This window comes from Ahaetulla prasina, chromosome 1 (assembly GCF_028640845.1).
Source record: "Ahaetulla prasina isolate Xishuangbanna chromosome 1, ASM2864084v1, whole genome shotgun sequence".
Classification (NCBI taxonomy): Eukaryota; Metazoa; Chordata; class Lepidosauria; order Squamata; family Colubridae; genus Ahaetulla; species Ahaetulla prasina.
In genome coordinates this window covers 375,734,721-375,753,240 of record NC_080539.1, presented here as the reverse complement: position 1 = coordinate 375,753,240, position 18,520 = coordinate 375,734,721, and the positions used below count along the sequence as shown (strand labels likewise).

The window sequence follows — 18,520 nt, the reverse complement described above, 5'->3', positions numbered from 1 at the left end:
CTAAGTGTGAGTTCTTTGATACCACATCTTTGATATCAGTGTGTATTACTCAGATGATCATTGGGACCTTACTAGGACAACTGGCAAAATGCCCCAATCCCAATAAAATTTCCCTATCCCAGGAAATCAGAGATTCTTGTTCCTCATTATATTCTCTCTACAATTCAGATGGGGCCTCAGTAGGATAATGTAGCATTTGGGGAAAAAGATGCAAGCCAGGAGACCAGCCCCAGAGGCCAAGATGGAGAAGATCTCCACAGCCACCATGGATTTCCCTTTGGTGCTCAGGTAGGTGGGGAGGAAGCTGATCCAAACACTGCAAAAGACCAGCATGCTGAAAGTAATGAACTTGGCTTCGTTAAAGCTATCTGGCAACTTCCTAGCCAGAAAGGCCACAGTAAAACTCACAAGGGCTAGGAAACCTAAGTAGGTGAGTACTGTGTAAAACATTGAAACTGAGCCTTCCTGACATTCCAAAATGGTCTCTCCAGTCAAGGAATGGAAATCCAAGTTTGTAAATGGGGGAGAGGTTATCAGCCAGCTGGCACAAAGAACTGCTTGGACTAGAGGACAGACTGTGATAATGGAGTTGGTCAGAGGTTTTCCTAAGAATTTCCTTGTCCTGTTGCCTGGTTTGGTAGCCATGAAGGCCAGAACCACCATGACAGTTTTTGCCAAAACAGAGGAAACTGCAAGGGAAAAGAGAACAGCAAAGGTATTTTGTCGGAAGAGACACGTGAGTTTTGTGGGTCGACCAATGAAGAGGAAGGAGCAGAGGAAGCAGAGCAGGAGGGAGACCAGAAGGAGGTAGGTAAGATCTCGATTGTTGGCCTTGACGATCGGTGTATCATGATGCTTAAGGAAAACCACCAGGACTCCCAGTGTGATCATGGAGAGAGAAAGAATGAGAGAAGCTAAAGCATATCCCAGGGTCTCTTCATAGGCAAGGAAGTGGATCTTCTTGGCAATGCAGTGGTCCTTGTCCTTGTTGGGGTGTTGGTCTTCTGGGCAGTGATCACAGCTTGCGGAATCTGAAATGAAGAGTACTCTGGATTTCATGGAATGTCAAAAAGAAGAAATCATCCTTCAATATTGAAGTTGTTGAAGTGCTGTCCCGGTGTTTGGAAGCCATACGGGTCTGGATGGGAAGAAACAGGCTCAAGCTTAATCCCTCCAAGACGGAGTGGCTGTGGATGCCGGCACCCCGATTCAGTCAGCTGCAGCCGCAGCTGGCTGTCAGAGGCGAGTTACTGGCCCCAAAGGATAGGGTGTGCAACTTAGGTGTCCTCCTGGATGATCGGCTGTCGTTTGAAGACCATTTGACGGCCGTCTCCAGGAGGGCCTTCCACCAGGTTCACCTGGTTCGGCAGTTGCGCCCCTTCCTTGATCGGGATGCCTTATGCACAGTCACTCATGCGTTCGTTACCTCTCGCTTGGATTACTGTAATGCTCTCTACATGGGGCTCCCCTTGAAGTGCACTTGGAGGCTTCAGTTAGTCCAGAATGCAGCTGCGCGGGTGATAGAGGGAGCTACGCGTAGCTCCCATGTAACACCGCTCCTGCGCAGACTGCACTGGCTGCCTGTGGCCTTCCGAGTGCACTTTAAGGTGTTGGTTACGACCTTTAAAGCGCTCCATGGCTTAGGACCTGGGTACTTACGGGACCGCCTGCTGTTACCACACGCCTCCCACCGACCCGTACGCTCCCATAGAGAGGGACTTCTCAGGGTGCCGTCCGCCAAACAATGCCGGCTGGCGGCCCCCAGGGGAAGGGCCTTCTCTGTGGGGGCTCCCACACTCTGGAACGAGCTTCCCCCGGGTTTACGCCAAATACCTGACCTTCGGACATTCCGTCGCGAACTGAAGACACATCTTTTTATCCGCGCGGGGCTGGCTTAAATTGGAATTTTAATGTTAAATTGATTAATTTTTAAACGGGGTTTTTTAGTATGGCAAATTTTAATCTCCAGGCTAATTTAAATAAGTTTTTTAAATTGTATTTTAACCTTTATATTGTATTGCTGGTTTTATCTTGCCTGTACCCCGCCCTGAGTCCTTCGGGAGAAGGGCGGTATAAAAATCAAATAAATAAATAAATAAATAAAATAAATATTGATTATCATGAGGACAGGTTAGCCTGAGACAATGAAGTTTGCACCTTTTGGGATTAAGTTCTCTACTTTGTATTTCACAATCTTTTTGCAGGGGAAGGGGACACCGACGTATGGAAGATCTATATTGTGCTTTACCTGTCTGGTTAGAGATGGTCCCTTCTGGACAAGGGGCACATTGGTAGCAACAAACTTGTTCACCCTCTGGGACTCTCCTCCTCTCTCCTGCCTGGCACCTCTTCAGGCCACACCTGGCAAAGGGCACCTTCTAGAAGAGGAAAGACAAATACTGTAGATGTCTTCAGCAATGGTTCACTTATTCTTTTGTATTTATTTATTTATTTTATTTTATTTATTTAATCATATTTGTATACCGCCCTATCTCCCAAGGGACTCAGGGCAGTTTACAGCCAAGTAAAAATATACATAAATACAAGTTAAAACCCCAATTTAAAAAACTTATTAAATACGGCCGAATATTAAAACCCCAATAAAATAGTAAAAACCCCATTAAAACCAAATTTAAAATTTAAAATTCTAGTCCAGTCCTGCGCAGATAAAAAGATGTGTCTTAAGCTCATGAAAGGTTCAAGGTCAGGAAGTTGGCGAAGTCCTGGGGAAGTTCGTTCCAGAGGGTGGGAGCCCCACAGAAAAGGCCCTTCCTGGGCCGCCAGCCGCCACTGCCTGGCTGACGGCACCCTGAGGAGTCCCTCCCTGTGAGAGCGTACGGGTCGGTGGGAGGCAATCGGTGGCAGTAGACAGTCCCGTAAGTATCCCAGCCCAATGCCATGGAGCGCTTTGAAGATAATTACCAAAACCTTGAAGCGCACCCGAAAGGCCACAGGTAGCCAGTGCAGTCTGCGCAGGAGAGGTGTCACATGGGAGCCACGAGGGGCTCCCTCTATCACCCGCGCAGCCGCATTCTGGACCAACTGGAGCCTCCGGGTGCTCTTCAAGGGGAGTCCCATGTAGAGAGCATTGCAGTAATCCAGAGAGATGTCACAAGGGCATGAGTGACCGTGCATAGGTCATCCTGGTCTAGAAAGGGGCGCAACTGGCGGACCAGGCGAACCTGGTAAAAAGCTCTCCTGGAGACGGCCGTCAAATGGTCTTCAAAAGACAGCTGTCCATCCAGGAGAACACCCAAGTTGCGCACCCTCTCCATTGGGGCCGATGACTCGCCCCCAACAGTCAGCTGCAGCTGACTGTACCGGGGTGGCGGCATCCACAGCCACTCTGTCTTGGAGGGATTGAGCTTGAGCCTGTTCCTCCCCATCCAGACCCGTACGGCTTCCAGACAACGGGACAGCACTTCGATAGCTTCGTTGGTGTGGCCCGGTGTGGAAAAGTACAGCTGAGTATCATCAGCGTACAGTTGATACCTCACACCGAAACCACTGATGATCTCACCCAGCGGCTTCATATAGATGTTGAACAGGAGGGGTGAGAGAATCGACCCCTGCGGCACCCCACAAGTGAGGCGCCTCGGGGTTGACCTCTGCCCTCCCGTCAACACCGTCTGCGACCGATCAGAGAGATAGGAGGAGAACCACCGATAAACGGTGCCTCCCAATCCCAATCCCTCCAACCGGTGCAGCAAGATACCATGGTTGATGGTATCAAAAGCCGCTGAGAGGTCTAATAGGACCAAGGCAGAGGAATAACCCCGGTCCCTGGCCCTCCAGAGATCATCAACCAACGCGACCAAAGCCGTCTCAGTGCTGTATTCGGGCCGGAAGCCGGACTGGAACGGGTCTAGATAGATAGTTTCATCCAGGTACCGGGGTAATTGACATGCCACCACACTCTCTACAACTTTCGCCGCAAAGTGAAGGTTGGAGACCGGACAATAATTACCTAATACAGCTGGGTCCAGGGAAGGCTTCTTGAGGAGAGGTCTCACCACCGCCTCTTTCAAGGCGGCCGGAAAGATCCCCTCCAACAAGGAAGCATTCGTAATCCCCTGGAGCCAGCCTCGTGTCACCTCCTGCGTGGCCAGTACCAACCAGGAGGGGCACGGGTCCAGTAAACATGTGGTGGCGTTCAACCTCCCCAGCAACCTGTCCATATCCTCGGGAGCCACAGGGTCAAACTCATCCCAAACAGTCTCAACAAGACAGCCCTCCGACATCAGCTATCAGGGGCCGGATAGCTCAGGCTGGTAATAGCCTGTTATTAAGAACACCGAAGCCTGCAATTATTGCAGGTTCGAGCCCGGCCCAAGGTTGACTCAGCCTTCCATCCTTTATAAGGTAGGTAAAATGAGGACCCAGATTGTTGGGGGGGCAATAAGTTGACTTTGTAAAAAAAAAAATATACAAATAGAATGAGACTATTGCCTTATACACTGTAAGCCGCCCTGAGTCTTCGGAGAAGGGCGGGGTATAAATGTAAACAAAAACAAAAAAAACAAAAAACCTGGATCCACCCAATTTTGATCCAGACCGTCCCGAAGCTGAACGATTTTATCGTATAGATAACCACTAAACTCCTCGGCACGTCCCTGCAACGGGTCATCCCGCTCTCCCTGTTGAAGGAGAGAGCGGGTCACCCGAAACAGGGCGGCCGGGCGGTTATCTGCCGATGCTATGAGAGAGGAGACGTAACAACGTCTCGCTTCCCTCAGAGCCACTAGGTAGGTCCTACTATAGGACCTAACTAGTGTGTTGTGTCTTGCCCGCCCTCAGAGCAGCCGGGGCCTTCTTATCTGCTCCCGAACACGGAGGAATGTATGCCTCCCGGCCCCAGTCCTGGCTGCATGCCCAGACAAACTGCAGAAGAAGGAGCACCTCCCGGCCCCAGCCCTGACTCCAAGCCCAGGCAAACGGAGCAGCTAGATCCCTCCCCCTCCTCCACAGCATGTGAGCCTGAGGAGGGTTTATTACCAACAGCTGATTGGAGTGACCCTCGCATCAGAAGATTGGATAGGCGGAGGCAACAGAAGGAAGGGAGGGGCAGGCCTTAATGAGTGCTGAGTCATGGAGCCACACCCCATGGCCTATATAAAGGATCTGCTTTCTGGCAGTCTCTGAGTCAGGCAAAAGTCGAACTTATCTTGCTGAAGTCACTTACTGGTGTCCTGCCTGCTCTGAGGACTTTGCTAGGACTTTGGGCAGAGCTGCAGAGGCAAGCCTGATTCGGATTTCCCTGACCCGGCCGCCAGCGGAGGAGTGGGACACGACATAGTGTCCGATCAGCCTCTGAATGACTGGACCTCCAAGAACTCTCTAGGTGTCTTCTCCGGCGTTTCATCTCCCTCAGCTCCTCGGAGAACCAAGGAGCTGGTTGAGATCTGCACCAGGTCAGAGGCCGCAAAGGCACGACACGGTCTAAAGCCCCAGCCGCGGCCTGTTCCCTTGCCGTGGGCTAGACCCTCAGGGAACAGCCCAAGCTCCGTCTGGAACCTCTCCGGGTCCATCAGGCGCCTGGGACGGAACCAACATATTGGTTCAGTCTCCCTGCGGTGTTGAGTGGTGGTCAGAAAGTCCAGGCGAAGGAGAGAGTGATCTGACCATGACAAAGGTTCAGTGACTAAATCCCTCAAGTCCAGATCCTTCAACCACTGACCAGAGATAAAAATCAAATCCAGCGTGCCTCCCCCAATGTGAGTAGGGCCATCAACTACTTGGGTCAGGTCTAAGGCCGTCATGGAAGCCATGAACTCCCGAGCTGCTGTCGACGACATGCCGGTCGATGGCAAGTTGAAGTCCCCCATGACAATAAGTCTGGGGGTCTCAATTGCCACTCCAGCAAGCACCTCCAGGAGCTCGGGCAGGGCAGCTGTCATGCAGCAAGGAGCCAGGTACATGACAAACAGGCCCATCTGACACCTATGGCCCCACCTCACAAAGAGGGATTCACAACTGGCAATCTGAGGTACAGTGGTCTCCCTCGGCTCTAGACTCTCCTTAATCACAACCGCCACCCCCCCACCCCTACCCTGGGCCCTACCCTGTATATTTCTCTCTCCATCATTAGAATATCTTCAGAAGCAACAGTTAACTCAAGTATAGCACAAACCAGGAAAAGCTCCTGGGGGATTAAGGTTAATGCCACTCTAAACTACCAATGATTTCTGGAGTTTGGAATTGGGGATCAAATAGTGATGGAGATCCAACTGAATGGGAATGGTCCAGGGAAACCACTCTTGGCTACTCCATCTGCATACTGGGTTTTTAGCAGAATTTCTTTCTGATCTCAACCCTTTTTGATTTATCACAAACCAGATTTCAAATATGTTACATGCAAAACTGCTTTTTCATAAAATGGTTGCCAATTTTTTTATGTCCTAACCTTTTCTCCAGTAAGGGAGATATTTTGAATCCCCAGAAGAGAATGTCTCTTTTGCTGGATCTATTTGACCTTCCAACTCACCTTATTTGTCCAGACAATTGCATCAGAGTTGATGGTGAAACCCTGTCGTGCAGGAGCCCCGGGATCTATTTGTCCAACTTTCACAGGGACAAAAGATAGATTGGGGAGGAGAACCCAGTTGAGAAGATCATAACCACCAGATCCCAGCCCATTTTCTGAGAAGAAGACTTCATCTCCAGCACTGTTGTTGAAGTGGACGTTCCTCAAATAGGGAAGAAGCTGAATGAAGAGAGACATTCAGAAATTGCTAACTGTCAGCCTCCGCTTATTACTTTAAGAGGAGAAAGACAATGGACTAGAACTGTTTGACCTTTGGAGGGAGGAGGGATGAATAAGGGGAAATGAATCTGTAAGCCATATCTATTTCCAGTTTAAGCTTTGCTTCTATTGCAATCTGATGTGCTTGGTAAAAGTTACTGATTTCTATAATCAAATGGAGTCAGGGTCATTTTTTCTTAAGCATTGATCGGAGGCAATCTGACACTAACACTTTCCCACACCTCTAAAGATTTTGTCTTCCTCGCAGTGTCTGCCCTTATTTGTGACTTCAATGGACACAGAGGTCCATTCTATATGCTTTCATGCAGGAAAAACCCCCACACAATTTCATGAATTTTAGACCATGTTGAGTCCTGGAATGCATCGCACAAGAACTGGAAAGATTATATTTGTATATTATAAAGTGGAACTGCTTAATCCAATTTTTGCATCTTCTTTACACAAAGTGATATAATAGTGTAACGACAGAAGCTTTACACTACTCAGTTTACCGAAAAGAGAACCATAAAGGCAGGTGTGGAATGCAAACTAAAATATGCAAAATAAGGTAACAGAACATCTGTCAGTTCTAGACAGAGTCAAATTCCTGGGTCCTGATGTACATCAGAGTGCTGAAGGAACCGGCAGACGTGATTTCAGAACCATTGAAACACATCTGTCAAAGTTCTTGGAGCACCAGGGAACTACCTGAGGACTGCAAAAGAGCCGATGTGGTCCCCATCTTCAGAAAAGGAGAGGTGGGGGGAGCAGATCCAGGAAATTACAGACCAATCAGCCTGACATCAATATCTGGGAAGATCTTGGAAAAGATAATCAAGCAACAAATCTGCAAACACCTAGAACAGACAAGGTTATAAAAGGAAGCCAACATGGATTCATCAAAAACAGATCATGACAAACAAATTCTATTTTAAGGATCTGTGTGTCATGGTTCCAAGTAGTGCTCCCAACCAATTCAAGACTCTGAGGTTTTGGCTTCCTCAAAAATCCAGTTTATTGTTGCTAGGGCACGCTGATTTGGCACTGTGGACTGGATTAAAAAAAACAGAGATTACCTGCCATGACTGGACATCTGAGATCCTCATTACAAGTCTTATCAGTGCTCCTGATCCATGGATTGCATGTAATGCATGTGCCACAGCATAAATGGCATTGTAGATATTGTAACTTTCACCCATCATGCTTGTTTCAAAAATGTAAGAAGGTAGATTCTGTAAATTCTCCTTTCCTGTACATGTTTTTCCCCCCTTTGGAGGGATCTCACCTGGTTTGTGGATCTTGCAGCCAAAGACCAATTCCCACCATATAGGGAGAAATGTGTCCCCTTGTGGATTCAAAGGGTCTAAAGATATGAGAAAATGGCTAAATTCTGAGACATTCCCAGAGTGGTCCCTAAAATGCAAAGCCCCATGGAAGGGCTTTATAACGTGCAATATATATTGAGAGTTCATCACATTAAGTTTCCAGTTGGATGTAAAGATCCAAACTTTCAGAAATGATGTATTTCCTTGTGTTTCATAAGCAAACACAACTATCTGTACATTTGTAATAGTACTGGAATCTCCAAACAAAATAATCACTTCACCTTTCGACCAAGTGTTGAAAATATGATGTAGTTTTGTATACGGAACAGCGGAAAAATCTAATTTCATTATCTCAGTGAAGGCCAGGCAGATCTCCTTCTCCTTGAGCATTGGCACCAGAGATGAGATGAAACGTTCTCCATCGTCATTTTGGGGGGCCATCAGCCCAACCCAGTTCCACTGGAAATAGAGGAGCAGCTGGACTAAACTCACAGACTGAGGAAATTCCTTGGGGTTGATCCGGAAGAAGGAAGGATAAACTCTTCTGTCTCCCTGAGTGAACTCAAAGCCAACACCGAGCTGGAGAAAGTGAGAATCCTCTTTAAAGGACAAAGTATCATTCAATGGAGACTATAAGGGTCCCCATTGTGTGGTTTCTTGCCCCACCAGTCAGAATTACTGATTGTGAGTGGCAAGCTTCATCTTCCTCCCTTCTTAGGAAGAACCACCGGTTACATATTTTGCCTGGTTGTGATAGATCGGAAGTCAGGGGAATAAACCATCAACCTGATACAGAGATTAAGATGCACTGAAGGGTGCAGAAAATGATAAACTTCTATGGAAGTCAGGAAGGAATTCCACTTTCAGAATTATATCAATATCTCTTTGTGGTTATATAGAAATGTAACCTGACATATAAAATGCAGAAATCAATTCAACTATAGGATGGATGATCAAAGTCATAAACACACCTTCGTTTTCATCTTTAGCTTCTGTGTGTGTTTATGTTCTTTGTGTGTTCCGTACTTGCCCAGTGGAGCTCCCTTACCTGTGGAACCTTGAAGAGGCTGAAGATGGAGGCCATCAGCCTTGAGGATTTGGGGTTGTCACCCCCGATGACAGAGAGCAGAGGGTCCTGCCTGTCGCATTTGTAACCTGGAACCATTCGGCCTCGGGTGGAGAGCAGGGAGAGGCTGATTGCAGAAATCCGCCACTCCATTTGGTAATTGTTTCGGATGTGGAAGCCAAGGGTGATGTTGGGGAGGAGAACCAGATCCTCATTGACTTCTTTAACTGCAAACATCAAGGCCAGGAACTGCTGGAAGTTCTTGGGTATGAGTCTATAGTGAGAAAAAACATAAGGGGATGATGCAAGGAAACTCGTGTCTGCAGGTGGAATTTGCCTGGTCATATTGCTTGGCGCATGCGCAAGATGGCTGCTTAACCGGGAGATCGGGAGGACGACGATCCGGTGAAGTGGGGGATGGCGACGCTCAGGCGGCCTCGTCGAGCAGCCACGCCCGGCAGGTCTATTACCATCTGAGCAGCCGTGAGAGGGTCTTGGGACCTCCTTGACTCACGGCTGCCGAGACCGGCCGGGAAGAGCGAGCTATAACGCGGCCATTTTACTACTCGGCGGGCGGAGCTGAAGAAGGAAACAGCTGGGCATGGAGGAAGGACGCCGGTACCTAGGTGGCTCGGGCGGTTTCGCCCGATCCGGTATGTCAGCTGGCAGCCGGGAGAGGTCTGGGAACCTCTGGACCCCCGACTGCCGGGAACGAGGCCGAGGATGGGCGAGCTGCGGATGGCAGCCACTGGGCGCTTGGATTTGGCTGTTGCCGCAGCCGGGTTTTTCCCCGCTGCTGCTTTCTTGGCATCTGACGTCTTCGGATGGTTTCTGGGCTCTCCAGCTCTTCTTGACTTCCCCTGACCCCCTCTGGACTTGGTGGAGGGGCCTAGGGTGAAGGGCTGTGAAAGATCCCTCTTGTGGCCCCCACCGGAGGTGTCCTGGCCTAGCTTGGCCTGGCTTGGCCTGGTCAGGCCTGCCTCTTCTCGGACTAGGAGTTGCATTACCATCTGCAACATGGGTCAGCTGCATTTGTCATCTTGCACTTTATATGGCCGGCTGGAGTTAGGGGTTATGGCCATTTTTGGGACTGTCCGGGAAGGTGATTGGGGACCGAATGGTGTATTGGGGCCCTACTCTGCAACATCTTTTGAGGAAACATCTATTTTGGAAATCTCGGAGATGCCACAACGGGAGATGAATACCACCTCTATTAGGATGGATTTTAGGACTGAGCTTTCCGCAGAGTCACAATAACTTTTTACTATCAGACTGCATCTGCAACTTATACCAGCTTGTACCAGCTTTAAGCCAGCCACCATCAGAAGACATTTTGGAAGATGGGTATCCACTTGGACTTGGCATTACATCCTGCCACCCCAGACATTACATTGCTACCTCACGTCGTCTTCTCTCTCCTGTTTATGCTTTTAACCTATTTATGCGATATTCTGCCTTAGAACTCTTGCGCCTGCGAGGTGCCCCCGCCTCGCAGGAATGGCCCGCCGCATTATCAAGGGCCGGCCTCAATGACGGGTCCTGGGACCCACAGAGGTGGCATGAAAAAAGAGCCTTTGGGGTTTTAGATAGGGCTTTTAAGGGGTGGGAGGGTTAGGGCGGGCGTTGGGGTAGCCCGTCGAGGGAGCCAGTCTTCGCGCGTGCTCGTGACGGTTCTTTAATAGGTTCGGAGGTTAGGGGAGATTATGTTCCTGTTGGTGAGGGTGGCCCGATTTTCACGGTAAGTGGGAGGCAGATATGGCGGAAGGGGGATCATATCGTTCTGGGGGCGCGCCCGATGTTTGCAAGCGTGCCGCGCGCCCGATCCTCGCCCTTTTCCCTGCCTTGGTCAAGACCCCCAGAGCCTGGGCCCGGCTGATGTTATGCAACGCACGGTCCGTAGTTACAAGGCCCCCTAATATATGACCTTATCCAGGGGGCGCTGCGGACCTTATAGGCGTTACGGAAACCTGGCTGGGCACGGAAGGGTGTGCCTTGTGGAGATGTGCCCGGGTTTCCGTGCATTCCATCAGCCGAGGGCTCAGGGTAGGGGTGGGGGTGGCGGTTGTGATTAGAGAGAGTCTAGAGCCGAGGAGACCACTGTACCTCAGATTGCGGGTGCGAATCCCTCTTTGTGAGATGGGGTCATAGGTGCCAGATGGGTTTGCTGATCACGTACCTGGCTCCTTGCTGCGTGACAGCTGCCCTGCCCGAGCTCCTGGAGGTGCTGGCGGGGTGGCAGTTGAGACCCCAGACTTTTAGTCATGGGGACTTTAACTGCCATCGTCCGGCTCGTCATCGACGGCAGCTCGGGAGTTCATGGCTTCCATGACGGCCTTGAACCTGACCCAAGTAGTTGATGGCCCTACTCACATTGGGGGTGGCACTCTGGACCTGATTTTTGTCTCTGGTCAGTGGTTGAGGGATCTGGACTTAAAGGAAATAGTCACTGAACCTTTGTCATGGCCAGATCACTCTCTCCTTCGCCTGGACTTTCTGACCGCCATTCACCACCGCAGGGAGACGGAGCCGACACGCTGGTTCCGCCCCAGGCGCCTGATGGACCCGGAGGGGTTCCGGACGGAGCTTGGGCCATTTCCTGAGGGTCTGGCTCACGGCTCGGCTGAGGAACTTGTTGCGGCCTGGGAACGGGCCGGCGGGGCCTTAGACCGTGTCGTGCCTTTGCGGCCTCTGACCCGCGCAGGTCCCAACCGGCTCCTTGGTTCTCCGAGGAGCTGAGAGGATGAAGCCGGAGAAGACGCCTAGAGAGTTCCTGGAGGTCCAGCCGCTCAGAAGCTGATCGGACACTAGTGAAGTCCTATACTAGGGCTTACCTAGTGGCATTGAGGGAAGCGAGCGTCGCTCCTCCCTCATTGCATCGGCAGATAACCGCCCAGCTGCCCCAGCCTGGGTGACCCGCCTCCTACACCAGGGGAGCGGGATGACCCGCTGCAGGGACGTGCTGAGGAGTTTAACGGTTATCTATACGATAAAATCGCTCAGCTTCGGGATGGTTTGGACCAAGATTGCGTGAGACGGGTGAGACGGCTGAGGGTGGTCTTGGTGACATTTTATGGGATGAGTTTGACCCTGTCGCTCCGAGGACATGGACAGGTTGTTGGGAGGCTGAATGCCACCACATGTTTACTGGACCCGTGCCTCCTGGTTGGTGCTGGCCACGCAGGAGGTGACACGAGGCTGGCTCCAGGCGACACGAGCTTCCTTGGTGGAGGGTGTCTTCCGCCGCCTTGAAAGAGGCGGTGGTGAGGCCCTCCTCAAGAAGCCTTCCTGACCCGCTGTTTTAGGTAATTATCGTCCGGTCTCCAACCCGCCGCGAAGGTTGTAGAGAGTATGGTGGCATATCAGTTTCCTTGCACCTGGATGAAACTGTCTATCTAGACCCGTTCAGTCCGGTTTCCGGCCCGGTTACAGCACGGAGACGGCTTTGGTCACAGGTGGATGATCTCTGGAGGGCCAGGATAGTTGTTCCTCTGCCCTGGTCCTATTAGACCTCTCAGCGGCTTTTGATACCATCGACCATGGTATCCTGCTGCGCGGTTGGAGGATTGGGAGTGGGAGGCACCGCCATCGGTGGTTCTCCTCCTATCTCTCCGACCGGTCGCAGTCGGTGTTGACAGGGGCAGAGGTCGGCCCGGGCGCCTCACTTGTGGGTGCCGAGGGGATCGATCCTCTCGCCTTCTGTTCAACATCTACATGAAGCCGCTGGGTGAGATCATCAGTGGGTTCGTGTGAGTACCAGCTGTATGCGGATGACACCCAGCTGTACTTTTCCACACCGGACCACCCCAACGGTTATCAAGTGCTGTCCCGGTGTCTGGAGGCCGACGGGTCTGGATGGGGAGAAACAGGCTCAAGCTCAATCCTCCAAGACAGAGTGGCTGTGGATGCGGCATCCCGGTACAGTCAGCTAAATCCGCGGCTGACCATCGGTGGCGAGTCATTGGCCCCGATGGAGAGGGTGCGAACTTAGGCGCCCTCCTGGATGAGCGGCTGTCTCTAGAAGATCACGCCGCTCCAGGAGAGCGTTCTACCAGGTTCGCCTGGTGCGCCAGTTGCGCCCTTTCTGGACCGGGAGGCCCTATGCACGGTCACCACGCCTCGTGACGTCTCGCCTGGATTACTGCAACGCTCTCTACATGGGGCTTCCTTGAAGGGCATCCGGAGGCTACAGTTAGTCAGAATGCGGCTGCGCTGGTGATAGATGGAGCCCTCGTGGCTCCCGTGATAACACCCATCCTGCGAGGCTGCACTGGCTACCTGTGGTTCCGGTGCGCTTCAAGGTTTTGGTGACCACCTTTAAAGCGCTCCATGGCATAGGGCCGGGTTATCTACGGGACCGCCTACTGCGACCAGATACCTCTCACCGACCCGTGCGCTCTCACAGAGAGGGACTCCTCAGGGTGCCGTCAGCTAGGCAGTGTCGTCTGGCGACGCCCAGGGGAAGGGCCTTCTCTGTGGGGGCTCCCGCCCTCTGGAACGAACTCCCCCCAGGACTCCGTCAACTTCCAGATCTTCGAACCTTCCGTCGCGAGCTCAAGACTCATTTATTCATCTGTGCAGGACTGGCTTAGATTTTTAGATTTTTAAATTTAGAGGGGTTTTAAATTGATTTTAATATTTATATTTCTATTTTTAATAATTGGTATTAATTATAGGCATTAGAATAAGTTTTTTAATGATTATTTTAATTTGTATATTGACGTTTTTATATGCCTGTAAACCGCCCTGAGTCCTTTGGGAGATAGGGCGGTATATAAGTTTAAATAATAAATAAAATAAATAAATATTTTTGGGTTAGTCTGCAACAGCAAGTCCCAAGTTTCATTGACTTGCTTAAATAAATATTCCTTGATTAAACTTATATGGTTTAGTGAGATAGGAGAAAGGCTCTCTCTGCATACAAACATACATACATACATACATACAAACATACATACCCCCAAAATGAGGAAAAACAAATTACCCATAACAATAAAGAATAGAATTTTATTGGCCAAGTGTGATTGGACACACAAGGAATTTGTCTTGGTGCATATGCTCTCAGTGTACATAAAAGAAAAGATACATTCATCAAGGTACAACATTTACAACACAATTGATGGTCAATATATCAATATAAATCATAAGGATTGCCAGCAACAAAGTTACAGTCATACAGTCATAAGTGGAAAGAGATTAGTGATGGGAACTATGAGAAGATTAATAGTAGTGCAGATTCAGTAAATAGTTTGACAGTGTTGAGGGAATTATTTGTTTAGCAGAGTGATGGCCTTCGGGAAAAAACTCAACTTGTGTCTAGTTGTTCTGGTGTGCAGTGCTCTATAGCGTCGTTTTGAGGGTAGGAGTTGAAACAGTTTATGTCCTGGATGCGAGGGATCTGCAAATATTTTCACGGCCCTCTTCTTGATTCGTGCAGTATACAGGTCCTCAATGGAAGGCAGGTTGGTAGCAATTATTTTTTCTGCAGTTCTAATTATCCTCTGAAGTCTGTGTTTTTCTTGTTGGGTTGCAGAACCGAACCAGACAGTTATAGAGGTGCAAATGACAGACTCAATAATTCCTCTGTAGAATTGAATCAGCAGCTCCTTGGGCAGTTTGAGCTTACTGAGTTGGCGCAGAAAGAACATTCTTTGTTGTCCTTTTTTAATGATGTTTTTGATGTTAGCTGTCCATTTGAGATCTTGCGATATGATAGAACCCAGAAATTTGAAGGTTTCTATTGTTGATACTGTGTTGTCAAGTATTGTGAGAGGTGGAAGTATGGAAGAAGCCTCAATCAAAAAAAAATCCCTTTGGCAAAAAAACAAAACTGGTTACATAGCCAACTATAAAAGCCGCTACAAAACCTTATGCTGCCAGATAAAAACAGAATGCACCAAGTACCACAGCAGACAAGAGAAAAACCTTCTATGCATGAAATCCACCAGCGCCTTCTATAATTTTGTAAGCAACAAACTTAAAGACTCGAGATCCATCTCACCTCTAAAAGGACCTAACAGTAAAGACTGTAATGATGAAGCCATTAAATCCAACCTCTTTAACATGTTCTTTGGTTCAGTCTTTGTAAACAGCAGTGGCTCATGCCCCTCATTTCCTAGTTGTACCACAACTAATTGCAATGATCTACTACATATCAATTTTACAAAGGATAACATTGAAAAGACTAAAACCATTGCAGCCTAAAACTACCACTGTTTATTGGACCTGATGGATTATGTACCTACTTCTTAAAAAAGCTTTCCAATACCACAGCAGAACCTCTAAGCATAATCCAGGAAAAATATTTCAGGACCAGCTCCTTGCTCAACCTGTGGTCACAAGCCATGGTCATCCCTATCTTCAAAAAGGGTGACCCCAGCCTAGTTAAAAATTACAGATCAATCTCTTTATGTTGCCTCACCTGCAAAGTCATGGAATCAATCATAAACCAATCCATTATCCTCCACTTAGAAACAAACAACCTACTCTCTAACAAACAATTTGGTTTCAGAAAAAAATTGTCCTGTAATCTGCAACTCCTACACTACAAAAACATATGGACTATACAACTCGACCAGGGCAAAGCAGTAGATGCAATTTACATAGACTTCTGTAAAGCCTTTCATTCAGTGGTACACAACAAACTACTTCTAAAACTAAAATCTTATGGCATTTCCAGATCCCTGCATAAGTGGATAGCTGCAATCCTGTCAAACAGGCAACAAGTAGTCAAAATACGGAGTGCCCTATCAAGCCCTGCACCTGTTAACAGCGGTGTCCCTGAAGGCAGAATTTTAGGACCCACACTCTTTATAATTTCCATAAATGACCTTTGTGATCATATTATAAGTAACTGCATTCTCTTCAATGATGATGTAAAACTATTTAACACCACTGACAATGCTGCTGCCCTACAAAGAGACCTTGAATATGTCTTAGAATAGTCAAACAATTGGCAGCTCCAAATCTCAACCAACAAATGCTCTGTCTTACACATTGGCAAAAAAAATCAGAACACAAAATACAACCTGGGTGGATATGACCTCATAGATGACCCTCATTCTGTCAAGGACTTTGGACTGCTCATCTCTAATGATCTAAGTGCCAGAGCTCACTGTAACAGCATTGCCAAAAAGGCATTAAGAATTATTTACCTAATCTTGCGAAGCATCTTCTCCAGTAATATTGAACTGCTAACTAGGGCATACAAAACCTTTGTCAGACCAATTCTCGAATGCAGCTCACCTGTCTGGAACCTGCACTGCATATCAGACATTAATACAATTGAGCGAGTCCAGTGATATTTCACAAGAAGAGTCCTCCACTCCTCTGCTCACAACAGAATCCCTTATGTCACCAGGCTTAACATTTTGGGCTTAGACAATTTAGAACTACGCTGCCTTCAGTGACCTAAATGTAGTACACAAAATTATCTGTACAATGTCCTTCCTGTCAATAATTATTTCAGGTTCAACCGCACAATATAAGAGCACACAATAGATACAAACTTAAGGTAAACCGCTCCAGATTCAATTGCAGAAAATACGATTTCAGCAACAGAGTGGTCAATGCCTGGAATGCATTACCTGACTCTGTGGTTTCATCCCAAAACCCCCAAAACTTTAACCTTAGACTGTCTACTGTTGACCTCACCCCATTCCTAAGAGGTCGGTAAGGGGCGCGCATAAACACACCAGCGTGCCTACTGTCCCTGTCCTATTGTCCCCATTTATTCATATCCATTTCCTGTATTCATAATCATGTTTATACTTATATCTGTTATACATGCTTCACAAATAAATAAAATAAATAAAATATCATGGACCATTTTATAAGATTCTATCATCCATCCCTTCTTCACATCTGTATGAAGATTCGCCGTCATCCAGGACATAGTTGTATCAAAAGTGGCTTTTATTTATTTATTTTTATTGCAAAAGTTTTAAGAAATAAAAACATTTTCCCCCCTTTTCCCCCCCTCCCTCCCAGAAAACCCCCTTCCCCCCTCCCTTCCTCCCCCCACCCCCCGGCTTTCTGGGTCAATCACAAGGTATTGTTATACATAAACCAAACATAGAGTAAAATTTTCCCTTCTAATCCAATTAACCTCATCCAAATCTTTTCATCTCCCAACCCCCTCCCCATTACATAAAATAATACTTCCTAATTATTCAAAGGCAATCTGATATTTCTTAATCTGATATCTGTTTTGTAGATAATCAATCCATTTTTTCCATTCAATTAAATATCTTTCCTGCATATTGTCTTTCAAAAAAGCTGAGATTTTAGCCATCTCAGCCAAATTAGTGACTTTCAATATCCATTCTTCTATTGTAGGTACCTCTTCTTTCTTCCAGTATTGTCCAATCAACAGTCTTGCTGCTGTTATTAAATTCAGAATCAATTTAGTCTCAATCCCTGTACAATCCGTTATAATTCCCAAAAGGAAAAATTGCGGCAGGAAAAGTGGCTTTTATTTTGAGAAGGCAACTGGACTGTTTTTTTGAGGGGAAAAACAAGACGTTTCGCTTTCTATCCTGGAAGCTTCATCAGTTGTATTGGATGTATGTGATGGGAGATGGAAGGACAGCTATTGAGATTAGTTGATGGGAGGGTGAGTGATAGGTTTTGACAGAATGGTGGGGGCTGGTGGAAAGGTTGTGTCTTCTTTGAAGTGAACTGGTCTTAAAACTCTCTAGGTTACTTGGGGATTTACCTGTGAGCTCAGGGTCACCTGAATCGGAGGTGCAGAATTTTCTTGGAACAGCCAAAAGGAGTGCATCATACATTGGGGATAGGTGGTGTATTATCCCTCCCCCTCTGTTGAGGGAGAGCTGATCAGCTCTGACATAGATGGCCTCTTTGACCCCTCTTTCAAACCAGCGGTCATCTCTAGCCAAAAGGTGGACTTTGCTGTCATCAAAAGAGTGACCCTTATCTTTCAAATGCAGATGGACCATTGAATCTGGTCCTGATAGATTAGATCTTCTATGTTGTGCCATGCGCTTTGAACTGGTTGTTTTGTTTCCCCAATGTACAGATCTACATATGGCTCACTGCATTGTGTTGCATATACCACGTTGCTCAGTTTGTGTCTGGGTGTTTTATCCTTGGGGTGGACAAGTTTCTGCCTTAATGTATTCTTGGGCTTAAAATATATAAGTAGGTGATGTCCGTTGAAAATCCTCTTGAGCTTTTCAGATATTGCAGCCACCTATGGAATGGGAATGTTGCTTTTTTTGTTACTTTCTCCCTTGTCTGTAGTAAAGGAGGTCATGCTGGGTCATTTTTGGGATTTGATGAAGGCCCAGCTAGGATAGCCGCAAGTTCTGAGGGATTCCTTGATGTGTTTTAGATCTTTTTCTTTTCCTTCTTTCCTGGTAGGCAACC

General features: G+C 47.9%; 1 protein-coding gene across 1 annotated transcript; it reads right to left on the bottom strand.

The window, feature by feature from the left end:
• Positions 1-126: 126 nt before the first annotated feature.
• LOC131188447 (vomeronasal type-2 receptor 26-like) lies at positions 127-17,919 on the bottom strand. The gene is made up of 5 exons (XM_058163727.1): positions 17,847-17,919; positions 9,756-10,008; positions 9,116-9,407; positions 2,249-2,378; positions 127-1,031 (listed from the first exon to the last, which is right to left on the bottom strand). Exons 1-5 carry the CDS (start codon positions 17,917-17,919, stop codon positions 127-129), a joined length of 1,653 nt encoding a protein of 550 aa, XP_058019710.1.
• Between the last annotated feature and the right edge of the window lie 601 nt (positions 17,920-18,520).